General features: G+C 38.8%; 1 protein-coding gene across 1 annotated transcript in view; it reads left to right on the forward strand.

Moving 5' to 3' along the window:
* CACNA2D2 (calcium voltage-gated channel auxiliary subunit alpha2delta 2) overlaps positions 1 to 13,943 on the forward strand; it is a gene marked incomplete at both ends in the record, with an annotated part of 699,157 nt that overhangs the window by 380,628 nt on the left and 304,586 nt on the right. Inside the window, one exon of the mRNA XM_083355340.1 lies at positions 8,038 to 8,097. Within this exon, the coding sequence (XP_083211466.1) occupies positions 8,038 to 8,097 (60 nt within the window). The remainder of the gene's footprint in view (positions 1 to 8,037; positions 8,098 to 13,943) is intronic.

Consider the following 13,943-nt stretch of genomic DNA (forward strand, 5'->3'; position numbering starts at 1 on the left):
TCACGCCGGAAGGAGCGCAGGTCGGGAGCCATCCGGAGCTCAACTGGCAAGCGGTTCCACAGGTCTGGCGCGCCCACAGAGAACACCCTCCCCCTGGGGGCCACCAATTGACATTCTTTGATTGGAGGCACCCTGAGGAGGCCCTCTCTGTGGGAGCGCACTGGATGGAGGGAAGTTGATGCCGGCAGCAGGTGCTGCCATAGGTAATCCGGACCCATGCTATGTAGGGCTTTGTAGGTCATAACCAGCACCTTGAATCTCACCCGGAGGGCAACCGGCTAGGGGTTAGGGGTGAGCACTGTGCAGACACAAAAGAACCCACTCTTTCCGCGCCCTCCCACAGTTGCCAGCCAACTGCAGGAGCTCATGGCGACTGCACAGAGCCAGACCCAACTTGGCTTCTTCTCCCGCCTGCTGCAGCACACTTATTTACACTTGATTCTAATGTCTAGTTGACCTCACGCTGGCCAGACAGGGACAGACAAATGGCCAAATATGGCCCGGGGTCCATAAAATGCCGAGGCTTACTCAGGAGTACACTTCTGAGGGAATCAAGGAATGTTTGAGGGAAGGTAAGGAAGATTGTCTGCATCACTGTAGCTGCTTTGAAAAGAGCAGACAGCAAGCACAACTTCACTCACTCACCAAAAATATTAGCTTCATATACTGAAGGCTTTGCCTTGCTCTACAGTGGGAATATCAGCTCCTAAAGAGAATATACTTCTAGTTCTTCAGGCAATTCTCTTTTCATACGGAGGAAGCGAAGAGATGAAAATAACATTTCTTACGTTGGCCTATAGTCTGCTAATTGCTTAGTAGTTACCATGTGCTGCATTGATTCATACCAAAGTTCGGAATAGTGTTTATCGTGTGCATCATGTGCATGTAAATGTGTTGGCGTCTGCGTACAAATATTTTGTCAAAGTGTTTGCTTTCTCCTGGCACATGCTGGCTCTGTTTATATTCAGAGCCATATGGTTATTAGGGATGATTTTTTTCATGATGTGGTCTTTTTTGTGTTTGTATGTATCTTCAGAATAAACACTCATGTGTTTTTAATGTTAACTTCCACAAGATGAAAAAAAAATCTGGTTTCCCATACCTTTAGAATACATTATTCTTGCAACAGAGATGGAAAAGGCATGCATCTGAAATATGTTCTGAGCATGGAGATATATGCAATGTGCAATCATGTACACCCATGCATCATGTCCCTCTTGGTGCTTCTTCAGTGGTTCATGACTTGGGCCTTTCAGTAAACCATCTAGTTCCCTACCTCTGCAGAGGTCAAGGATAGCAACAGTATGCATGTGATCCAGAAAGCATTCCATACCCAGAGCAAAGAATTGGCAATAGTGTCCTCTGCCTGCAAATCATGTTGACTGCTTTGAGGAAAATATCAGGTCCCACATGTGACAAATTGCACATGTTGCCTTATTCCGACAGGGGCCATGGAATCCTAATGTCCCCTAATGTTAGCTCTCTTTTATAGCTATCACAAATATTTATTGCTATGCCTCTTACAAATATTCAGCTCTGCCTAGGAATCTACTGAGGGCTTATCCCATTAGTACATGGCTGATGTCTGTGATTTAATTTGCTTTTTAACATTAAAAACACATGAGTGTTTATTCTGAAGATACATACAAACACAAAAAAGACCAAGAAGCTGCTTTCTGAAGAGCTCTGGTGCTTTCTTGGAAATAAAAACAATTTGGAAACTGCCCTATTTAATTATTATAACTGCAGAATCGAAAGAGGTCTTTCGATTCACATTCAAAATCTAGTAGAACAAATTCAGCTTCTGTGTATACCTAGTAACAAAATCTACTCTTGTTATTGCCATAGATTTACATTAGTGCAGTAGTCCACAGCATAATTTAAGTTTAAAAAAAAATAAAAAAATAAAAAATAAGGTCAATGGGTGTTACAGTACCCATAATACTTTTTGATATCACCCACTGACTTCCAATTTTTTAACTATTTTTTAAAAAAAATTAATTAATTCTTACAAGCTAGCTGCAGCTTGTAAGATCTCTGTCTTCAGTTATGAGACTTTGCAAGATTTGTGCAAATATACCCATCTAAAGAAATAATGTTTCTATTTATCCATTTTTCATTTTCACACTCTGTATATGTGTGCCTGTGTGTGCGCGCACGTGTGTATATTATTTGTTTATAGTACCTGCCACAATTTGAGATGCACACAGATCCCTTTAATATGAATTAAAATGATGAGCATTAAAGTGGAATCAAAAATGGGCCACTAAAAGAGGGATCAATAAATAGGAAGGGGGAAGCCCAGGATTTCTAAAAATGTGAAAAACCTCAAACACAAAAACTTCTACTATGTAAGCTCACTAATCCTGGAACAAAGTACTTCTGGAAGTGAAGCTGCTGCAGATGTATTCTGCAGATACAAAGCAGCTATTGATTATAGATTGTAGATGGCTGTTTATGTAGTGCAGCTAGTTCAAAGGGGGCTTTGCTTCTGAAGAAACCTCTTTTGACTGCAGAAATGCTAAAGGAAACATGGTGTGTTTCTGATATGAAGTGGAATTTTATTTCTCAGGTTTCATAACTGCTTTCTCTGTAGATCCCGTACTGATCATATTTACCCAGGTAACTTCCAAGGTCTGGATCAAGTATAGGCAGTGGGTCTGGCTGATTCTGTTTTAATGCTACTTGCAATGGATCCAGGACGGAAGGCTCTTCTTACATTTCTATCAAAATCCCACCAAGTTTCTTCTGGCTGTTGCCATTCACAGGCCCTGAGGAAGGAACAAGCAAAACAGGGAGTTGTTATTTTTGTTTCACAACTGTTTGAATTGTGAGGCTTACTGTCTTGGAGCCTATGATTCATATTGTTATTACAGACAACCCTTGGCTTACAAATTATTGGTTTAGTGACCGTTCAAAGTTGTAAGGGCTCTGAACAAAGTGACTTATGATTGTTTTTCACACTAATGGCTATTGCAGCATCCCCATAGTCACATGATCATTTGGATACTTTGCAACTGGCAAGTATTTATGTCAGTTGCACTGTCCTGGGATCATGTGATCACCCTTTGTAACTTTCGCAGCCAGCTTTCAACAAGCAAAGTCAATGGGGGAAGCCAGATTCAATTAAGGACCACATGAATCAGTTAGAAACTGCAGTGATTCACTTAACAACTGTGACAAAAAGGCTGTAAAATGAGGCAAAACTCACTTAACAACTCCCCTGCAAAAATCTTCACTTGTATTTTGAAGACTGAGACTGAAGTGCTAAGGCGAAACAAAATAAGAAAATTGTTACTCTACCACCACACACAAAAACACAAATCAAAGCAATGACTGTTTTCAGCTGAATGCAGAATACTTTGCTTATTAAATCTATCCATTACTAATGCAATTGTAATTTTATCTCTACCCTCGGTTTCTACTATTAATTGTTAATTCATGGCAGTTTTAATTACTCTTTTAGTTTGCCATGTAGGGCTCTATTATTATGTCTGAATATAATTTCCCTTGTGGAAAGAAGCCAAGGATGGGCTTGTTCTTGTGGGGAAATGAACAACTGTGAGTTTGTGTTTGCTTACAGAAGTGCCTAAACTTTAGTCTCACGTGCTTACATCTTTATGACATAAACACATTTAGCTCTCACTGCCTGAGGGCAAAGTTGGATCCCAAGAGCCAGTGGCCCAACTAGCTTGGCGGAAATTATTCTCCTTATGTGAAAATATATTCCTCTGAATCAAGGTAGAGTCTGACTGGTACCCCAAGCAGGATGTCATTTATTGCGCTTTCTGTTTTTAATTTACTTCCTGAGGCAAAATTGATCCCTTTGGAAGTCCATGGCCTCAGTATATTCATACCTTTTAGCTTAATTAAAAATAAAGAACAAGCACTGCTATTTCAGAGTAAATGTGTTACACAAATCAATTCTCTGCACTTTTAATTTCTTTCTTTCCCAGCTCTCCTACTTTTCCTTAGTCCATGGGAAAACTTTTCTGTCTACCCTGAGATGTTTCTGAAATGCTTTGCTTTCTATGAAGCTTAAAGAGACAATGAAATGACAATATTTGGAAAGAACTGGAACAAGGTGTCCACAGATGAGTGGTAAAGTGAATGTATCTGAACCAAAAATTCATATCAAATTCATATCAAATTCATATCACTGCTTCAGCAGATGCAAAAGGAAAGTAAAGAACGAAGAAGGGAGGGAGGAAGTTTTATTGAGAAAGAAAATAAGCTTCCTACATGCAAACCATCACAGACCCAGACTTCTCTTTGATAATATATACTACTTTATTTTCATTTAATAAAGTAGTTAACTTGCTGTGATATCTTTAACCACATCACTTCCTGGGACAAATCTTGATCCAATACGTAGATTAACATTTTTTTTATTGAAAAGTTTTACAGTAAATTTTAACATAAATTGCCCCCACCTCCCCATAAAACCCACCCTTCCCTCCCTCTCCCTCAACTTGGCTTGGGTCCGGATTATCTAAGGGAACACCTGCTGCCGGCATCAACTTCCCATCGTCCTGTGCGCTCCCACTTTTAAAGCTCTTCAAAATTTAGATTCATGGTGTCTGTGAGAGTGCCTATTTTATGTTGTATCTGTCTTACTGAGCAGATTCCACATAGAGTAGGCAGTCTGGCAGAGGTAGAGGAAGGTCTTGCAACAGACCCATAGATCAATGGAATGTCAATGGTACAGAGCTCGGGAGAAAGGTTTCTCCATGATGGTCCCATTTTTGATGGAACAACCTCCAAGGTAAAGTTGGTCTTGCCACTGCTAGTATTTAAGAGAGCTAGAAAAAATAGCTTTTGGGGATGATCTATTTAGAGGTAATGGAAGTTTTATCTCCAGCTTTTATGGAGCCCTTTAATTTTTAGTGTCCTTACACTTTCAAACACCTTAATAAGATAAGATAGATAAGATAACCTTTATTGTCATTTTTTACTGGGAGCACACTGTCACATATTAAAAATGAAATTCTGTTCTCGCTCTCAAAAAAGTGTGTGTATGTATGTATGTATGTGTGTGTGTGTGTGTATATATATATACATAGCACACATACATACATAGCATAGCATCATACATACATAGCACACATATACACATGATACACACACACACATATGTACATATCTTGAGTCCAGTGATCTCTTCTTGTTTCCAGATCCCCAAAACATATCAGTGCCCTGCTTCTTCTCTCTAGCTCCATAGCTGCTTGTTCCAGCTTTTATCTAAACGCAGAGTAAATGAGCATCAAAGAAAGAGCCAAAAATATCAAAATGATCTGATGTTAAATAATGGGTAACACTCCTGTTGTCACTGTTACACACTTAGAATGAAGACTTATCTACATCAAAATTTAAAAATAACTTTGTAGTTCATTGAACTCTGTGCTATTTGCCAAGCAGTTGGTGTTAGTTTCCCCCCCCCCCCATCTAAATGGCAGAATGGGTGGTTTAACATTACAGAGGAAAAAGAAATAATATTGATTTTGTCCTCATTTCAGTCCTGTTAAGTCATTTAGTTCTAAAGAGTAAAGAGCCTAATGGGAAAACCCAAGAGCATCCTCACCTGTTGAGGGACATGATTGATTTCTATTTCAGCATTAAATTAGGGTCCCACTCTCAGTTTGGATAATAATACCTACCCCATTATTTTCTCAGTGATTAAAGACTCACTGCATATTTATTTATTAAATTTATACACTGTCCCAACTCCCAGTCACTTTAATAATGGAAGATATGTTTTATTGCTACACCTGTTACATTTTATGCAGAAACCCTAATGTACTCGGTTCATAATTTTTCATGTAGCCAGCAGAGCTGAAGAGAATATGTTGGCATGGAATGAAGGAAGCAAGACTTTGACAGAAAAGTGTGTATTTTTTCTAACAAGAGTATGACTAGCTTATAAAGGGTTGGGGGAAAAAGATGAAAAATGGGAAAGGACAGTCTCCTCCTTTCCTGAAAAAGATTGGCATTCCTCTTCTGAATGCTTGTCTACTCTGCCCTTTGGAAGCCTTTCAACAAGCACTTTTTAAAAAGCAGCTTGAAGAACATTGTCGGTGAGCTTTGCTTGGAAGAGAGATTGCTTGGATGCTCCCAGCCCAGATGGAGTCTTTGGATTGTTTATTGGGAAAGTCCAAGTTGCAATATTGCATTGCCTTGAGAGAGAAAAACTCTGCAGCATTAAGGAAAAATATTTTGCTTTGTTTTTAATTTGAATATTAGGAAGCATGGTTTTGGTTGGCCTCAGGTTAATTTTTGTGTATTTTGCAGCTTCTGTGTTTTGTTTTATGGAATCTTGTGATATATTACTTTAAATTGGGTTTATGACTGTTGCATGTTCCTTTGGGATAATTGCCATTCTGAAAGGTGTTAATATTTCTAAAGAACCCAAGACACATAAAACATTGATTATAAGTGAGTGTTTCATGCCTAAGAGAAGAAAAATGCATTGTTTATGCAGAGCCTTTGCTTGAGCAATGTGGAATAGCAGTCTCTGTGTTCCTAGTCTAGCACATTAATTACTATACAATACCAACGCTCAAATGTATATATGTATGTGTTCATATGTGTTGTGTGAATGGGTGGGGGAGACAAGTTATATCTTTCACATCTCATACATTAACATCCTGCTTGGTCGGGCTGTTTTTAAATGTTCTTGCTTGAAGCTTGTGATTATAAGAATGTTAGAACGCTACCTGAGTTCTTGATCTCCACCACTGAACAGCATCCTTGGATGGCTAGTACATTGCAATTGGATGGAAGTTCAACATACATACACATACTAGTTCTTCTCGAAGACTGAATTTGGTGAAAATGATCTGTCAAAGTGAAGAAAAAGAAAAGGGTGTTGGACTAAATTCATTCTATTTTACAACCACCAAATTAAAGTGAGTGAGCTCGTGTAGTTAAGGATTTTTGATGTTAGTGGTAAGTCAGTATAATGGCTTGGTGCTAGCTCTATGGGCTATAACTTCCTGCTAGCAAATCGACTTAATTCTGCAAATCTCTTATAATATACATTGATTTTGAGTCTTTCCGCAGGTTGAGTGGATACTTCTATAAGACAATAGAAAAATATGTCAGAGAGTGTTCCATACAGCTGCATAACAGCATCAGGAATCACAGGTCTTTCCTTTAGCCATGGTTTCAGTGAGCCACAACTGACTACCATCCACATCCACATTCAATTCTTAGGCTGCAGCCGGGCAAAAGCCTTATTGTTTCCTACTTAGGTTGGAATCATATGGCCTTGTTACTGTTACCAAATAGTTACTTTAGCAAGCCAATTTCAGGGAAACGTGGAGGGCTCAGTTGCTTATTTGGTGCTGCCCAGCTCCAGGCTGACTGTGGAGGATAAAATGACCGTTTGATACTTTGCTTTCTTCTCCAATCATACTTATATTGTTAGGACACTGCGAGGCATTAAACCTATCAAGGCAATATTATTAACTCAAAAATAAAAAATAACACGTTTGTTGTTGTTGTTAGTTGCGAAGTCGTGTCCGACCCATCGCGACCCTATGGACAATGTTCCTCCAGGCCATAACACGTTAGCCGGTTTCAAACCTCATCAGTTAATCAACTTGGCCTCAGGGTTTAGGCTTTGAGCATGAGATTTCTGAAGATTGGCTTCTCCATCGGACTCGGTATGCCATTGATTGTAATTTATTTAGTTTTATTTGTACCTATCAGTAGAGCCCTACTGCACTGACACAGAAGTAAAATGATCCCATAAAAGTAACGAAAGGTAAGGTTTTCCAATAGCCTGAGCATTCAATTAAGAAAGATCAGAGCTGCATATAGAAGATGTTTATGGAAATCATAAATTTTTAATTAATGTCTTTTCACAGCCGATCTGCCAAGTAAGGATGCTGAAAATGTTTTGCTACTTAATAAGCTGGGAGAATGATATAGCTGATTTGCCATGTGAAAGAGCAGAGTTAAAATGAGTCCTTGGTCATTGCTGCAATTCATACCATCTCTTTATGGACTCATACTGTTTCTTCTCTTTCATTTCAGAGACTGGCTGATGCAGCAGAGAAGTTTCAGAAAGCCCATCGATGGCAAGACAACATTAAGGTAATGTTCTTTGAGTGGCCTCCTCTGATCTCACTGTCACGGGCTTCTTTTTCCTATTCCTTTCGTTTAACATAATCTTCACTAAACTGACGTATACTGAGGTAAAATTTCTATTCTGGCTGAGAATGCTGGCAATTGCAGTTCCAATACACTAGGAAGGTATTCTGTTTGGAAAAGCTGTCTTAATACGTTTATCAAACATCCTTCTCACAAATGTATCCTTTCAAAAAAAAATCAGGCATGTTAGGCCATTATGTGCAGATCTAACTCATTTCCTATTACATCTATGCACAAGAGGTGTTACTGAGGTGACATAACATTATTCTTACTGTAGATCCTATGTTTTTTTTAATTCCATTTATATCCCGCCCTTCTCCGAAGACTCAGGGCGGCTTACAAGCTTAGCAGTAGCCTTCATTCTATGTATATGCCTGCTTATTAGGGCTTTCACACACACCCCAAGCGGCATTATTACAAAGTCAGCTTAATTGCCCCCAACAATCTGGGTCCTCATTTTACCTACCTCGGAAGGATGGAAGGCTGAGTCAACCTTGAGCCTGGTGGGATGCGAACCTGCACTAATTGCAGGCAGCTGGTGTTACTTAAGGAGGCATTAGCCCACTGCTCCACCAAGGCTCATCTCTCTCCAAATATGGGTTGATCTATCATTGCGCCTAAGATACACCAAAAATTAGAAGAACATTTTACAGGATCCAGATTTTTAACATTGTTCCACCATAATTGTGCACTAAAAATTAAAAACATTTTTCCTCACATCTGATGTTTCTTTGCACATTATTTTCTAATAAATAGAATAGTTGTACCTCAGGATTGACAAGAGGGGTCCTTGATGCTTTCTGAGCTTGCTTATTTTCTTGCAGACTTTTCATTACCCAAACTACGTAAGATCATCAGTGCTGATAGCTGATGATGTTACCTAGTTTGGGTAATGAAGTGTCTGCAAGAAAACAAGCAAGCTCAAAGAGCATCAAGGACCCCCTCACATTATTTTCCATTACCTTTCTTTTCTTTTCCCATCTCCTATTTCTGTAACTTTCTAGCACCCTGATTTCTGAAAGGAAGCTCCATCTTATCAAGTTCATGTGTGGATGCCCTCTTCTTGTCATTTATTCCTTCATACATTTAATCAAATTTATATGGCCACCCATCTCACAGAAAGCAAGTTTGGGTACCATACAACAGTCCAATAAAAAAGTAGAAATATACAACAGTCATTATCTATAACCATTATATAATAATGGTTTAAAAGCATTAAAAACTATAAAAACTAAACTAAGACAGAGGTTCCTAGTTCTCAGAGCCTCCCAGCTGTAATGAAAGTGAATAATGTCATTTTGAACTCATTTTTAGTATTACCTCTGCTCACACGTGCATGAAATAAGACAATTCAAAAGACTGAAGGCGAAGGTCATGGTAATGGTTAAAGGGTTGGCTTCAGGTTGCCATGGAGAACGCCTTGGAAAGCTTGCCATTTTGCTATCTCAGCAGTCTGAGAGGAATTGTGTAGGTTGCCCTGCAGAGAGTGTCCCGAAAGATGATTCTTAAATCAAAGAGGGCAGCAGGTACCTGGCATTTTTCTTTGTATTCACCTTTTCCATAGGATTGGATGCAATTTCATTCCAGTTGAGGTAGGTTCTGGAGGAGGAAAGAGCAATTGAAATAGACGCCAAGCAAATGTTGCTGCTTTAGTGATTGCATTTGATTTTGTAATTATGGCACCTCTGCCAGGAAATGGGTATCCTACTTGGAAATTCAGTCAAATTATACCCAAGAAAAGAGATCTTCTTCTCCTTTCAGGAAGAGGATTAGGGGAAATAATTTCAAGCCAGTCAATCCACTCTTGCTAATCATCTCTTATAGGAGCATAAGGGGAAGGAATATTTCTTGATGCAAGCTGTTTTTGTTCATGCTATAAAGCGTTGCCCATGGTATTCTCCAAATTTATTTATTTATTTATTGAATTTCTTCACCATTCAATAGCCAGAGCTCTCTGGGCACTTCAGAAATTAATGGTGGAGACCATAAAATATACAGATATAATAAAACTTAATGTAAAACATTAAACAAATAAAGCAGTCTCAGAATAAATCCAAAATAAACAGCTAGGGGAGGCTAATAGGAATGGAAGAATCTAAATGATGCTAATAACTTTTAAAGTGAAATATTAAAAGACTAAGGAGCCTGGGAGAATAAAAATGTCTTCATTTGATCCACTGTAGACCACAGTGCAGGCATCATCTGCACTTCTCCAAGAAGAGAAGGACATACCTTAACCCAGGTAGCATCACTGATTTTTTAAAAAAAATATTTGGCAGGGGTACTTGGAAAGCATCCTTAGAAGATGACCTTAGAGTCCATGTTGCTCTATAAAGGAATGATATCCTTCCATGTACACAAAGTTGCTTAGAATTTAAAAGTTAACACTTGAAAAGGCCTATTGGGACTCATGGATAAGCATCAGAAAAAAGTCATGGAAGCTTGTTTTTATATATGATAACAACAGTGAGACTATTATATTCTCAAAAGTAGCATATCAACCTACAACAGAGGAATGGTTGGTGAAGATGATGGAAGTTGCACAGATAGCTAAATTAATTTCATTGGTTATTGAGAAACATTTATGGTTTGCCGGAAACCCCTTATAGACTTTTTGCACGAAATAGAAGAAAAAATGCATTTATGATTGGTGGCTTTAATGATTAGGAAAAAAGTGAACAAGAAAAAGAATAATCATCATGTAAGAGGTAATTTTTGTAATTGTAATTGTACTTATATTTGGAAAGCATCTCTTTCTCCTGTCTCTATCCTTTGTATTTTTTTCAACTAAAAAAAATATATTTTGAAACAGAAAGGAAGGATACATCCAAACCACAAATCTTCTTATCAAGGGTTTCTGTGTTATTGACATTGTGTCTCGCTGCTCCCAAAAAAAAAAAAAAGAATTAGGACATGATTCAGAGCGACCTCATAAAGCAGGATTTCCCATACTGTGAAGTATATCTTCCTGGGAAAGGTGCAGACAAGAGTTCAGGGGAGGTGTGAAGAACTTCTTCATTATATTGTTCCAATAAATCTACCTTTCCTAAACTTTTGTTTTCATTGTGGTTTTGAGTTCCTTTCTGTATTTTTTTTTTGGGGGGGGGGAGATATGTTAAAGGCATATCTAAAGGCAAAAGGTTTAGGAACCTCTTTCATAAAGGATGGACTTCTGTACAAGTGAAATGTGTGATACAGATCTTAAGTTTCATATTCTTTTCCATTTATTGCTAAGCACATTTGATTTGTGCTTAGATTGTAAGCCGCCCTGAGTCTTCGGAGAAGGGCGGGCTATAAATGGGATTAAAATAAATAAATAAATAAAATAAATTCTCTTGCATGCTTTCCTGGTCATGTGGCTGCCTGATTTGAAGTGGCTCAGAGCTTATTGTGGGATATATAATTAAATGTCATTTGCAATTCTTTTTGATAATCCTGATGCATGAATGTGCATTACCCAAAATGACCATTCTGATGGGAAATAATCATTGTGCATTTAAACTGATAATTTTTGCAATGAGATATATCAGTTGGGAAATCCAAACCTGTGTTGAGTTGAGCGGTGGGTAATTGTTAAGTCCTTATTTTTTTCTATTTACTGAGCTTTATTTTAGACTCTGCCTGTGTAAGTAATCATCTTTTAAATCTATAGCCCAGTACAGAATTTTAAAAAACTGATTGCTACTTATTTAATCACAAAAACATCCCTTTCAGACACTTAAGGTAAAATTCCAAGATGAAAGGTTTAGCCACAGCTTTACTAATTGTCATCTTCCCTAGATGAATCCTGCTGTTACCAGGCCTTTTCCTTGGGTACCCCTTAATATGTAAAGCCATGATCATTGATTAGCCATCCATCATGAATATGGCAAAATGTCTAACCACAAGTGCTCCCCGCTTATCCACTTTTGGTAAGCCCCAAACGCATCATGGAATGCTTGAAGGATTCTAATGCATTATTGTTTGCCTTTGGAATTTAGAATAACAGAGTTGGAAAGCACCTTCTTGTCCAAACTCCTGCTCAGGCAGGAAACCCTGAACCATTTCAGAAAAATGGTTGTCCGATCTCTTCTTAAAAACTTCCATTTTTGGAGCATTCACAGCTTCTGGAGGCAGGCTGTTCTACTGATCAATTGTTCTAACTGTCAGGAAGTTTCTCCTTAGTTCTAGGTTGCTTCTCTCCTTGACTAGTTTCCATCCGTTGCTTCTTGTCCTGCCTTCAGGTGCTCTGGAGAACAGCTTGGCTCCCTCTTCTTTGGGGCAGCCCCTGAGATATCGGAACACTGCTATCATCTCACCCTTCGTCCTTCTCTTTGTTAAACTACACATACCCAATTCCAGCAACCGTTCCTAGTATGTTTGAGCCTTCAGTCCCCTAATCATCTTTGTTGCTCCTCTCTGCACTTTTTCTAGAAAACATTGTGGTGATCAAAACTGGATGCAGTATTCCAAGTTTGGCCTTACAAAGTGGTAGTAACACTGCATGTGATTTTGATTCTATTCCTCTGTTAATGCAGCCTAGAACTTCACTTCCTTCGCTATTAGAGATATACAACTCTCCCGGTATAAACTTTGTTTCTATGCTGTTATTTTTTTTTTTACTTCACTGTTTTTCTTCACCGCCTTTTACTTTAACAACTTTACTAAATGAAACTTTGGTACTGGACTGGATTCCTAATTATAACTTCAAACTTGATTTATGACAATTAATTATGATTTTACTGTAGTCTGGACTATCTGGATTGTGTTGCAGACAGAGAAATGGAAGCTGGGCTCATCACTTACCTGTGGGAATTAGAAACTTAGTTGATTGTTCTCTGCTCCTGAATAAACACTATGGGACTAAAGGATGTGAGAGATGTATGGAGCTATTAGGAGTTGCTCTGTTTATAATTTTTAATCATGGATCTATTGTTTATAATTTTTAATCATGGACAATGTTTCTCCAGGCCTTCCTGTCCTCTACCATCTTCTGGAGTCCATTTAAGCTCACGCCTACTGCTTCAGTGACTCCATCCAGCCACCTCATTCTCTGTCGTCCCCTTCTTCTATTGCCCTCGATCTTTCCCAGCATTAGGCTCTTCTCCAGTGAGTCCTTCCTTCTCATTAGATGGCCAAAGTATTTGAGTTTTAGCTTCAGGATCTGGCCTTCTAAAGAGCAGTCAGGGTTGATCTCCTCTAGGACTGACCGGTTTGATCGCCTTGCAGTCCAAGGGACTCGCAGGAGTCTTCTCCAGCACCAGAGTTCAAAGGCTTCAATTCTTTGGTGCTCAGCCTTTCTTATGGTCCAGCTTTCACTGCCATACATTGCAACTGGGAAGACCATAGCCTTGACTATACGCACTTTTGTTGACAGGGTGATGTCTCTGCTTTTTAGTGTGCTGTCTACATTTGCCATGGCTTTCCTCCCCAGGAGCAAGTGTCTTTTAATTTCTTGGCTACAGTCCCCAACTGCAGTGATCTTGGAGCCCAGGAAAATAAAATCTGTCACTACCTCCATTTCTTCCCCATCTATTTGCCAGGAGAGGGCCATTTCTTAATGTTTAGTTTCAACCCAGGTTTTGCACTCTCCTTCTTCACTCGCAACAAGAGGCTCTTTAGTTCCTCTTCACTTTCTGCCATTAGAGTGGTATCATCTGCATATCTTAGGTTGTTGATGTTTCTTCCGGCAATCTTAATTCCAACTTTTGATTCATCTAATTCAAGGCTATTATTTTATGCAACTAATTATGAAATTATCATAGTCCACAACGTCTCAAAGGGTACTCAAAAACAGATTGAACATAACA

Source organism: Vipera ursinii, assembly GCF_947247035.1.
Source record: "Vipera ursinii genome assembly, chromosome: 2".
NCBI lineage: Eukaryota > Metazoa > Chordata > Lepidosauria > Squamata > Viperidae > Vipera > Vipera ursinii.